The 11,720-nt window shown below is 55.1% G+C and overlaps 2 protein-coding genes and 1 pseudogene across 2 annotated transcripts, besides 12 other annotated features; all 3 read left to right on the top strand.

The window, feature by feature from the left end:
• Positions 1–4,936: a sequence feature (areas not merged during assembly with more than two copies in the genome that could not be assigned to a particular haplotype).
• Positions 4,937–5,127: a sequence feature (heterozygous, Esmeraldo-like haplotype).
• Positions 5,128–5,984: a sequence feature (areas merged during assembly that could not be assigned to a particular haplotype. This can correspond to areas where the two haplotypes were merged or to regions with more than two copies in the genome that were merged during assembly.).
• Positions 5,353–5,394: a microsatellite.
• On the top strand, positions 5,581–6,186 carry Tc00.1047053506285.120 (mucin TcMUCII, putative; the record flags this gene model as incomplete). Its single annotated transcript, XM_808122.1, has 1 exon — positions 5,581–6,186. The coding sequence occupies one exon, from the start codon at positions 5,581–5,583 to the stop codon at positions 6,184–6,186; it is 606 nt and encodes a 201-aa protein (XP_813215.1).
• Positions 5,967–6,020: a microsatellite.
• Positions 5,985–6,476: a sequence feature (heterozygous, Esmeraldo-like haplotype).
• Positions 6,477–6,643: a sequence feature (areas not merged during assembly with more than two copies in the genome that could not be assigned to a particular haplotype).
• Positions 6,644–7,497: a sequence feature (heterozygous, non-Esmeraldo-like haplotype).
• Tc00.1047053506285.110 lies at positions 6,649–7,422 on the top strand (annotated as a pseudogene).
• Positions 7,498–10,458: a sequence feature (areas not merged during assembly with more than two copies in the genome that could not be assigned to a particular haplotype).
• Positions 10,459–11,430: a sequence feature (heterozygous, Esmeraldo-like haplotype).
• Positions 10,817–10,842: a microsatellite.
• On the top strand, positions 11,029–11,670 carry Tc00.1047053506285.90 (mucin TcMUCII, putative; the record flags this gene model as incomplete). Its single annotated transcript, XM_808121.1, has 1 exon — positions 11,029–11,670. One exon carries the CDS (start codon positions 11,029–11,031, stop codon positions 11,668–11,670), a length of 642 nt encoding a protein of 213 aa, XP_813214.1.
• Positions 11,431–11,720: part of a sequence feature (areas not merged during assembly with more than two copies in the genome that could not be assigned to a particular haplotype) that runs on past the window's edge.

Genomic DNA, 11,720 nt, shown 5'->3' with positions numbered 1-11,720 from the left:
CTCATGCAATGTTTGTCCCGTTCCTGTTGGTCGAGGGCTTCCTGAGTAATCAGGTGCTTGCCGCCTGGATCTGATGGCCTGGCGTCGCCAAGCAGGTAGTGGTGGGTGTCCTGATGCATGGTACTACGCCACTTGTTGGTGAGCTGGGTGTTAATGCATGTCAGCAGGTCCGTGCGCTGTATGGGTGCTATTCCATGCTCCGTGTATTGCCCGGTTGCCGTGGTCTGCGTCGCATGATCTGCAGGCTCGTTAACATGTACTCCGCGATGTTCGTAGCAAAACTGCAGGTGCACGGACCAGCCGGTACGCGTCAGTGACAAGAGACGCTGCCAGAGCCGATCCTCCGTCCAGTCGGTGTGGCTGCGCGGGCCCTTGGTGACGGCGGCTAGAAGAGACTGACTGTCTGTAACCACAAGCAGGGTTTTTGCCTGTGCTGGATACGATGGACACTCAGCCTTTCCATGGCCGGGAGCAGTGCACGGGATTCCGTCGTGCGGCTGCATGGGCGTGTACCGCAGTTGGTACTGGCCTTTTCTATTATTTCCGAGGAATGCAGGGATGAGAGCAGTATGCCAATCCCGGCTGAATTGGGGACGTCAACACCGCCGTCCGTTGCTAGTATCCACGGTCCCCAGCGATGATGTTGCGCCTTGTCGCGGTGCTGAGGCCTTGGTTGCGTATAGGAACTCCGCAGCAGGGCGTTTCTGCGAGCACGACGGAGACCAAGGTGACTTCACCCCTCGAGAAGGTTCCACGCCATGCCCGGTGTGGGGAGGTGAGGCGGTCTGCCTGCAGACTGTCGGACAGAACTGCACGACCGTTTCGCAGCGGTCACTCCGTTGATATCACCCGTGGCGGTGACGTCCACAAGAACCATGGCACCAAGGAAGATGGCTTCATCAATATTAGGCAGCTTAACATTGCAGGCCTCTCGTCCGTGAAAAAGATTGCATTTGCTGCGCGATTGGAGCAGCGTCCACCTGACATCGTTCTTCTGCAGGAAATAAATAACCGTGGTGACGTTGCGACGAAATTATCTGGCCATAATGACTACCTTCAGGCCCGCACTGGGCGCGGTGGTGGTGTTGCCGTTCTGGTGCGCCACTCTCCACCGTGCGAGCGCCTGTCGCTCGCTGGCACTGACCTCCTGGAGACCATTGCTGTCCGTGTATTTCCACCAGGCTGTCCCAACATTTGCGTGGCGAATCTCTACAACCCTCCCACAACAATTGGTCAATAATCCGCATCTATCAATATCGTTTGTCGCTTGGGCCCGAAGAGATTATCGCGGGTGACCTGAATTTACATCGTGAACTCTGGGACAGTCACATATACCATCAACGACTGGAGGCGATGATTTCGCCGCTGTTCTGATCGATATGGATTTTGGGCTGGCAAATGACCCGACGCAGGCAACACGGATCACACATCGTAATGCCTCGTCCCCTGACGTGACTGCGTATTGCGCCCTACGCATCTCCCACTGGACATTCGCCCCTTACATAAACTCGGACCACTGCTGAATATCTTACTTGGTAGAGATGGATGATGGCACTCCACGACTAGCAAACACGCTGCCTTGACGGACGAAAGCCACCTTTGCCCTGCGTAAAGCGGATTGGCCTGCTTTTACATCGTTGTGTGAAACCCTCCTTGCCACCGCGTCCACATGGTTGGATCTTCGCGGAGGCATCTTACGAGCAGCTGAGCGCCATATCCCGCGCGGCAGCCGTGACAGCTCCAAAAAAGATATGGACACACGAAATGGAACAAGCCGAGTCCGCCGCCGAAGCAGCACACGAAGCACACACATTGCCTCACCCGGAGACAGCCTACTTTGAGCCGAATGTACCCGAAAAAAAGGAGGAACGAAATCAAGCCTTACGCCGTTGCTTCGCTGTGCTTTTGGAAGCCCGCGCGGAAAGACTTGGAGCCTCACCCAGCCCGAGCTGGCGATATCTTCACGGCATGGCGGCGCCGAACCCTCATCCTTTGGAATCGGTTGTGCTCCGCACTGAACTTGGCCGCGTATGCGCCCTGCCTCGGCAACAGGCAAATCTGCTTGTCCGTCATTTTGTGCGGTTTCACGTGCCATACTGCCTTATACTGCTGCTGCTGCTTGCTGCACTCCTTTGGTTCCTGGTGGCTGGGAAATGGATCGGCCTTTCCTGCCGTATGAACTTGACGTGGCCATCCGTGACTCTTTGCTTGGCTCAGCCCCTGGCTCCGACGACATGTTGAATGAATTCCTGCACCGTCTCGGGCCCGTTGCGCGTGGCACACTTAGAACGATGATCCACAACTCCTTCGCAAATGGCGGCCTGCCTGGCTCCTGGAAAATGGGAGACGCTATTCCTATCCCCAAGCCTGGGAAGGATCCATGCCGCCCAGAGAGTTACAGACCTATCACTCCACTCTCTGTTTTACCAAAGTTAACCGAAAGAATGATTCACCGCCGTCTGTCAGCGTTATTGCCGCACCACCCACGTCAATTTTGGATTTGCACCTCCGCGTTCTACGTCGGACGTGGTGGGACTTGTTATCGATAAATTACCCGTGGATTGAATGAGTTTGGCATTGTGGAGTATGAGCGCCCCGGAGACGACGCCCCCACACGACACCCTCGTCGCCATCGCTTGTGGTCTCGATTGATTTTCCGACTGCGTTCGACATCACTGAGCATGGGAAGTTATTCTGCATGCTTGACAGACTTCCGTGCCTTGGCCCTCGAACCAAACGCTGGCTGCACAACTACCTGCGGGGCCGCTATGTTAGGGTATGCACTCGCGAACAGCACTCCCGGAAACAACTCGCCTCAGCTGGAGTACCGCAAGGCGGCGTCCCGGGACCCCAACTCTTCCTCTACTGTGTGGATGATCTGCTGCGCCGCCTCGACAACATCTATTCTGCCTCCGCATTCATGTACGCTGACGAACACACACTTGTTGCCTCAGGTGCGGGCATCCATGCCTGTGCTGCGGCAATGCGACCGCTCTTGTCTCTTGTGGCCACATGGGCTGCCGAGCACAGCCTAAAAATCAACGTCGCTAGGAGCGAAGCTGCTCTATTCTACATCTCCTCACACACACACGGTCTGACGAGGAAATGGTCGATCTTCATCTTGTTAGCGGAACCTACGTATTCAGTCACGCCCAGTGCGCTTACTGGGCAGAACGATTGATCGACTTCTTAATTTTGTTACGCATGCTTCCACCGCTTCAAAGAAGACCATGCCACGCCGCTATCAGCCCCGACTGGTCGCAGAGGCGGGCGCGTCCCATCACACCATGCGATCCTTTTTGATTGGACACGTTCATAGTGTGCTATTTCATAATGGCGAGGCAATTCTCCCGTGACTCGCCCCCAGCTACCTCCATAATATGGAAGTACGGTACCGCGACGGTAGCAAAACATTCTTTGCCTGAGCGCATCTACGGAAGACACATCTGTCTATTTGGAAGCCAATATTCTTCTGCTCCGTAAGATACTTTGGCGTCGTGCACTCACACAATACGAACGCTATATACGCTTCCATGATCACGAGGATTTGCGTTCCCTTATCTACTCGCAACTTATGCCGCCGTCCATGCATGGGAAGGCAGCGACATCGATCCCGCTTCCGAGAGATGCTGTTATTAATGAATTGCCACGCGTCCGTGACATTATTGGGACACCCCACAACCACATTCGCGCGCCTTTTGCCCAACATCGAATTTTTCCCTGGGACACTGTGATCTGCAAAAAAGTGAGATTTTATCAGCCACTCTTTGCCAAAGACGCCTCTGACGATGTCAGGCGCACGGCTTTTGATTCTACTCACTCCTCTTTGGGGGATTGTGATTTTGAATTGTGGACGGACGGTTCTTCATATCTCGCTGCACTCGCATCTGGATCCGCTGCGCTATTATATGACTCCACCACGACAAATGATCTCCCTGTGGAGGTACATTGTGCAGCAGCTGGCAGCCTCGCATGCTCATATAGGGCAGACTGCCCTGCGATCGAAAATGTTTTTAGACATCTCATACCTCCTTGTCTGGGAACATCCCAATCGCCCACACGAATGCTGGAGGAAACGGACTCCCTCTCGGCAATTGAGGCACCCCGCGTTGCCCACCGACCGTGCGAGACCGCGTTACTGAGTAAATTTGGATTATGCTGCTTTCCTTGGTGAAGCGAGTTCACCCTGTGGATCTTATATTTTCCCATCACACTGCGGTATTCCACGCAATGAGGCCGCTGACGACGAAGTCACGATTGCACGATCCCTCTCGCAGGACTGCGTCAATGTCTGGCACGTGGACTTCCTTACCGCCGTCAAGAGGTCATAATGGAAGGATGTGCAGGATGAAAAGGGAGCCGCGCACACCGCGTGACAGGCGCCTGTCGGTGTGGCGAGGACTCTATTCCTGGTGTTGACCCGGACATCGGTCCCCGAGTGGCGGCACTGCGCACAGGCGCGATGCGACTCCTGCCCACTCTTCGACAGGCCTGCACGCGCCCTGCGGATCACAAGGAACCCTCTGTGTCGGTGGTGCCGTCCCTCCCTGACTGCGGTGACCGGCCCGCCTCTGCCTCCGCCGGAGCCTCTTCCCGACGTGAGCACCACAACTCCTTGTCGACCAGCGAGTGGCGGATTGACGTCCTCCTGCCCAACCTGCAGCAGAGTGCACTTGTCCGTCCACAGTATGAGGGCACATGCCCGACGTGCTCAGCCTGGCGTTATAATAGTTTGAGAGGGCCTCCCATGCGGATGCCACAATGGCTCCACCGTCTTCTTAACAGGTGCCTCGCGCGCAGGTCGGCACCGAAGTTGCCAAGCATGCCAGCAGGCAAGACACGCAGGAAGCACAAAGGCGGGTACTCGAGATGGACCAGGCTCTTCCGCCACCGCCTCATCAGAGACGCCACGGGCTGCTGATCCCCCGACGGACCACGGGAGACTCTGCCTCATCCACTGCGGGAATGCCCTCGTCGTTGGGAATATGGACTGCGACTGTGTGGGATTGCCCCAGCCTGCACGACGGTCCGTTTGAGACGGAATACTTGCCACTTTTGTACGGACGGCCCTTGCGCTACTCACTCGTTATTGTAGCAGCAAACAACCAAAACAAGATAACAAGTTGCTTTGTGGTAAATATTGCCTGCACTTCCCGTGGACCAACAATCCACGTGGTGTGCGGGGATCTCCTTTTTTATTGTTACTATGCTTTCGTGTTGCTGTGTGCGCTGCACCTTCTTGTGTGTGTGCGCACCCTCCGTGAGGGGTGCCGACACGACGGACCGCTCTCGCCGTATGTTCATGCGGTGGAGCCTTGTGTGCCGCTCCTGTTTGCTTCTCCCTCTTCCATCTGTGTGTGTGTGTGTGTGTGTGTGTGTGTGTGTGTGTGTGTGCCTGCTGCCGTGGATTGGAGTGTGTGTCGTGCGTGGTGTGCGGCGTACGGTGCATGCCTGGCTGCTGCCCTCTCCTCATGTGGTGTGCCCTCTGTGTGTGTCTGCCGCATCTCTCGTCTCCCCTGTTGCTCTCCATGTCCCTCACTGTGCAGATCAGCTCCACACCACTGAACGACCACACTCACGATGATGATGACGTGCCGTCTGCTATGCGCCCTGTTGGTGCTTGCCCTGTGCTGCTGCCCGTCCGTGTGCGTTTCAGAGGAAGCTGCCGCTTCTTCAAAGGTGACCACAACACCGGCATCAATTAATCCTGGAGCTAATGGAAGCGTTGCCAGTCAATTGACCCCCCCCTCAGTGACACCACAGGAGACCGGTCATCTAGGGTTGTCAAGTAAGGAGCCAGTTGTGGAAAAAGAAAAAACTGTTGGAGGGGGAGAAGTTTTGACCGTTCAAGAACCGCCAACAGATACGGAAGATCCGAAAGAAGTTAAGAACGGCATGTCTGGGCCAATACGTGGCAACAACCCACCCGCAAAACAAACAAATAAGGTGTCTGAAACTTCTACTCAGACAACGACCACGACGACGACCACAACAAAGGCACCAACCACGACCACCACCACTGCGCCAGAGGCACCAAGTACTACGACTACAGAGGCGCCGGCTGTGTCGACCACCCACGCACCGTCACGTCTTCGCGAAATCGACGGCAGCCTCAGCAGCTCTGCGTGGGTGTGTGCCCCGCTGGTACTCGCCGCATCCGCGCTGGCGTACACCACTGTGGGCTGAAGAGGTGTGTGCGGGCTGTGCGTGCCAGCACCCAACCGCGGGGTTTGTGTGCGTGTGTTGTTGTCCGATGTACTAAAATAATAGAAAATAATGATTGTGTTTTGCTTTACTTGCTTCTGCTGCCGTGCTGTGTGCTCCGCGTTGTGCACCGCATCCGCCACGTTGAACGCATCGCGGACGCACTCATAAGCATGCGCACTGGAGCCCTGGGTTTGTTTTTCTTTTCTTTTTAATTTCTTTTTAATTATTGTTTTTTATTGCTTTTTAAAATTGTGGTTTGCGGGGCGGTGTGCGAGCTCTGCAATCGTACTGATTCCATCTGTCTCGTGGTGTGTGCGCTGCTGCTGCTGGGGTGCTGCCATTTGTTGCCGTGCGTGGTGTAGCGGCCGTGTTTGTTTTTTTGCTTTCTCTCTGTTGACGGGGAGTTATTTTTGCTGAAGGTTGCATGCAAGTGACAGGAGTGATGGCGATGATGACTGGCCGTGTGCCGCTGGTGTGTGCCCTCTGCGTGCTGTGGTGTGGTGTTGTGGTGCCAGCGGCTTATGGCCTTGTCAGTGACAGAAGTGTTGTGGAGGAGGATATGGTCTTAACTTGGTATCCTGAGGCTGAGAAGAATTGCGAGAAAAAAAATACGAAGGAAGGAAGTTGGATCTGTTGGGGTTTAAGAGCTGTATACATGAATCGATGAAGGAGATTTGTGGCAATGGCGATGATGAGACGCCGAGTAAATCTCGTGGCCCTAGAGCTGAGGGGATTTGCAAGAAGCGCACTGGCGATCCAAATAAGGCCGTCGATTCCTCAACACAGCTACCCGAAGCGTCGCCTGATGCGGAAAAACAGGTGGCAGCAGCAACTCCAGAAGCACCGAAGGGCGGCGCAGCAGGAATGGGATCAAAACCGGGAGCACCAGCGGGTGATTCACCAGCAAATACGACGGAAGGGCCGGAATCAACCTCAGCTGCCACCGACACTTCAATTAATGAGGCTCAAAAAGGCGGTGAAGTGGCGATGCCGAGGAATGCACCGGAATTCGATTACGCAGGGAAAGAAGAAGGAGAACAGGGTGAAGAGAAGCACAGTAATACGAAAGAAACACCAGCCAAAGCCGAGACAATGAAAGACATCACGACGACTGCCGAGAGTGACAGCAGCACCGCGGTGTCCCACTCCACCTCCCCTCTTTTGCTTCTTCTTGTTGTTGCGTGTGCGGCTGCGGCTGCGGTGGTGGCCGCGTGAGAGTGAGTGAGAGAGCGCCGTGCACCGCCCGCACACACACTCGTCTTTCACTCACTCTCTGTGTGTGTCCCCTTGCATGGACTCTCGCCCTCACCTCACCCCACGAAGCACACACATAATGTGCCCATTGTATATATTGCATGCACACCCATGCATACCCGTTGGTGCTCTCTTTTGCACCACACGCACCGCTGCCGTCCTGCCAGGCTGCATGGGCGGAGCACCGTAACTGTTTCTGTTTTGTTTTTATTGCATTGAGTGGGCGACCTCTCTCTCTCTCTCCCTGTTTGTGTGTGTTTTGCTTTACGGGAGCAATGAGAGTGTGTGCGCTGGTCGTCTGACGCCGCGGCTTTTTGTTTTGTTTTCTGTTTTTCTTCTTTGAGTCTCTGCTTGTGTTGTGGGTGCGTGTACTCATTGCACTTTTATTGATTTGTGGGTTGCTTTTTGCACGCCTGATTTTTTTTTTGCATTCTTATACGGTTTCTTTCTTGTTATTAGTGTGTCAGCCCCTTGTGTCTTTGGCAAGCCACCAATTGCTCTCTTCCACATACACCTTGCGTCAGTGGGTCCACGTCACCCCGCGGCCTGCAGCGCTTCTGGTGCTGCTGTTGATGTTGCCTGCGATGTGATTTGCCGGCGGTTGCCTCGTTGTCATCCTGACGTATCCCTGTTTTATTGTCGATGTGGTGCCTGCCGACAACGCGCGGCAACTCCGGTTGTGGTGAGGGTCGTGCGTCTCAAACCGTATGATGCGTCGCAGGTGTGCAGCCTCGCTTGTAAGCACCGATGGGTGTCTGTCCCCGTGAAGACGTCATCAACGGCCCCGGATGACAGCAGGTGGCACTGCGGCTTCTTTTATTGTTTCACAGCGACTTTATTGGACGGTACTTTTGCTTTGCAGCTCTTGGGGCGTTTGTGGGGGAGGGTGGGAGGCTGAGGGCATTAGGACTGAATTCATTTGAGCGGCTGCGTTCCGTTGACTTGCGGCCAGTCGTGGCACTCTTTTGGGGTCTGGCCGCCCGTCCCCTTTTTTTTACTTCCCACCACAGCACGCGTATATCACTGATCCGAGGAACACTTGTTTGACCGCGTGTGAGCCGCTGCCGTGCGTGGGGCATGGAGTGACGACTACTTCTGTTTGGCGTGTCGCGGTGTGTCGGAATGATGACTGGATGACTTGTGAAGGGTGCTGTTTGTGGTTTGTGTGTCTTCTCTGGTGGAGCCGACATGTGTGCGGGGATTGTGGCATTGCTGGCTGGCAGTTCCACGTCACTTTTCAGCATTCCTGGATGTGCTGAGGAATGACGGCTGGCGACCAGCGTGTTGTTGCTGCTGGTGGGAATAGGTGCATCGGGAATAGGCCATTTTCTCTTTTCCGTGCTGGAGCCGATGGACTGGCACGAGGACACCGGCTGCAGGCTGCCTGCCAGCACGTGTGAGCAGCGGATGCACGCACACACAGACGCTCATCGCAATGGCTTGTGCGATCACGGTGGCCTTTTGTGGCGTGCTTTTATGGACGTCAGCCCATCGAAAAATGTGTGAAGCAAACGGCTGACTGCACACGAGGAAAATAAGTGCGTGCACTGTGCCGTGTTTCAGCGTCGATGGCGGAGCGACAGGAAGCCCGTGCTGGCAACAAAGATCTTTGCGTCGCGAGGGATGTCGGTGCTGATTTTGGATCGTCGAGGGTGAAGTGATTTTGCTGCTGCCCGTGTGTGTGGCCACTCCGGCAGAGGGCGGACACAAAAGGGAGGGATGCAGGCGCTGCGTGTGTGTGTGTGCAGGTGCCATGCAACAACGTCACAACAAACATGCTGCGACTCGGTGACCCTCACATCGTTGTGGTCCTCACGAACAGCCGAGGCACGGCCCACATCGACGCACTTAGTGGACGGAGTGAGGCATCTTTTGAGGCGTTGCAGGGAACAGGATGTGTTGACGCAGCCACGACGTGCATGGAGTGTCACGATGGCACAGTCAGCTGTGGCTGGTGGAATATTTACTTCTCGGAGGCAACAGAGAGAGAGAGCTACTCCTGCTGCTGGCGTCGTTGCTGCCTTTTTTTGCCTCCCATGCCGATTATTGTCTGTCCGCTGATCATGGGTGGCGTGCCTCCACTAGTGACGTCGTCTGCAGGCATTTCACACCACCAGTGAAACACACATCACTTTGCATGCTTTGGCTGTGGATGTGGTGTCGTGAATGCAGCCGGCATTATTTTGCCGACTCCTTTTCACTGCCTTGCGACGAATAGATGCGTCGCCGCCCGAGTCATTCACTGCAGCTCCGTGTGCTGTGCTGCCAGCACAAGACTCTCTTGTTGTCTGGCGCCTGGCTGACAGTCAGACACCACTGCGTTGGGACATGCAAGGATGTGGACTGCCGCTCACGGTGTTGGGCACCGCTGTTTGGATGCGGCGGCCACACGAGCGGATGTATTGTGGCACAATCAAATGCGTGAAATACGCGGAACCACAGCGGCTGCAATAATATCAGCGGTGTGGCACCACGGGGAATGTGTGAGGGGGTGATGCATGATGAATCACAGCGGGCGGCATGCGAGGGAAGTGCACCGCGACGGAGCGTCATCCCGCCCTCAGCCTGCAGGGGAATGTACGCCCACAAAATATATGGGCGAGACACCACCAAACACACATGCCCTTCCATGCACCAATAAATAGGAGCGAAGGTGCGCTCTGGTGTGTGGGAGTCCACTCACATATTTTTTATTTCCACCACAATAAACGGTGAGGAATCAGGTGCCACAGCAACGAAAGGAAAAATAAAAGCATCTATTGCAGCACCTTACCATCGAAAAGCAGGAACAACACAAACCGAATTATTGGCTGCAACAACACAAGAAACATCCACCAGAGGAAAAAAATAATTTTGCACCTTGCGGAAATCCCCAACACACGATCCAGGCATGAGGATTTGTACTCCGCAAAAACTAAACGAACAAAACAACATGTGCGGACATTTGTCAACATCCAAAGAGAAACACAAATAAATGGTTGCTTTCTTTATGCCATTCCCTGCGCTTATTTTTGAGTGCGCGGCTGCTGCTGCGGTGGTGTCCGTGCCTGCATGAAATTGAGTGCGATGAGTGTGGACGAAGGCCTACGGCAACTGAACTGTTTTTGTGGTGAATATTGGCTGCACTTCCCGTGGACCAACAGTCCACGTGGTTTGCGGGGATCTCATTTTTTTATTGTTACCTTGCTTTTGTGTTGCTGTGTGCGCTGCATCTCCTCTTGTGTGTGTGCGCACCCTCCGTGAGGGGTGCAGAAACGACGGACCGCTCTCGCCGTATGTGCATGCGGTGGAGCCTTGTGTGCCGCTCCTGTTTGCTTCTCCCTCTTCCACCTGTGTGTTGGTGTTGCGGCAGGGCTGTGTGTGTGTGTGTGTGTGTGTGTGCCTGCTGCCGTGGATTGGAGTGTGTGTCGTGCGTGGTGTGCGGCGTACGGTGCATGCCTGGCTGCTGCCCTCTCCTCATGTGGTGTGCCTTCTGTGTGTGTCTGCCGCACCTCTCGTCTCCCCTGTTGCTCTCCATGTCCCTCACTGTGCAGATCAGCTCCACACCACCGAACGACTATACTCACGATGATGACGACGTGCCGTCTGCTGTGCGCCCTGTTGGTGCTTGCCCTGTGCTGCTGCCCGTCCGTGTGCGTGGCAGACGCTCAGCCTGAAAAGCCTCCTAATGGAACCACGACGAATACAGCACCGGCATCAGTCCCCAAGGAGAAGTCCACACTCAAATCTAATGTTGTTGTCGTTCAACCGCCTTCACCACCAGATCCATCACAAGGGACCGCCGGTCAGCCAAGGTCGTCAATTATGGGTTCCGTTGCAAAGCCGGGAAATGATGGCGGAGGAGGACCAGGATCTACCGGTACGGGAACGAAACCAAATGAGGTGTCCAATACGTTACAGGCAGATGGTAATAAGGATAAGACAGAATTACCCAGTGAAAAGAGACTATCCGAGGAACGGGCAAATAGGGTGTCTGAAGATTCTACCGAAGAGACCACGACGACCACCACAACAAAGGCACCAACCACGACGACCACCACCACTGCGCCAGAGGCACCAAGCACTACGACTACAGAGGTGCCAGCTGTGTCGACCACCCACGCACCGTCACGTCTTCACAGAATCGACGGCAGCCTCAGCAGCTCTGCGTGGGTGTGTGCCCCGCTGGTGCTCGCCGCATCCGCGCTGGCGTACACCGCTCTGGGCTGAAGAGGTGTGTGCGGGCTGTGCGTGCCAGCACCCAACCGCGGGAATTTTTG

This window comes from Trypanosoma cruzi, genomic scaffold (assembly GCF_000209065.1).
Source record: "Trypanosoma cruzi strain CL Brener 1047053516405 genomic scaffold, whole genome shotgun sequence".
Classification (NCBI taxonomy): Eukaryota; Euglenozoa; class Kinetoplastea; order Trypanosomatida; family Trypanosomatidae; genus Trypanosoma; species Trypanosoma cruzi.
Note: the sequence above shows the minus strand (reverse complement) of the source record. Positions and strands in the feature narration are given on the sequence as shown.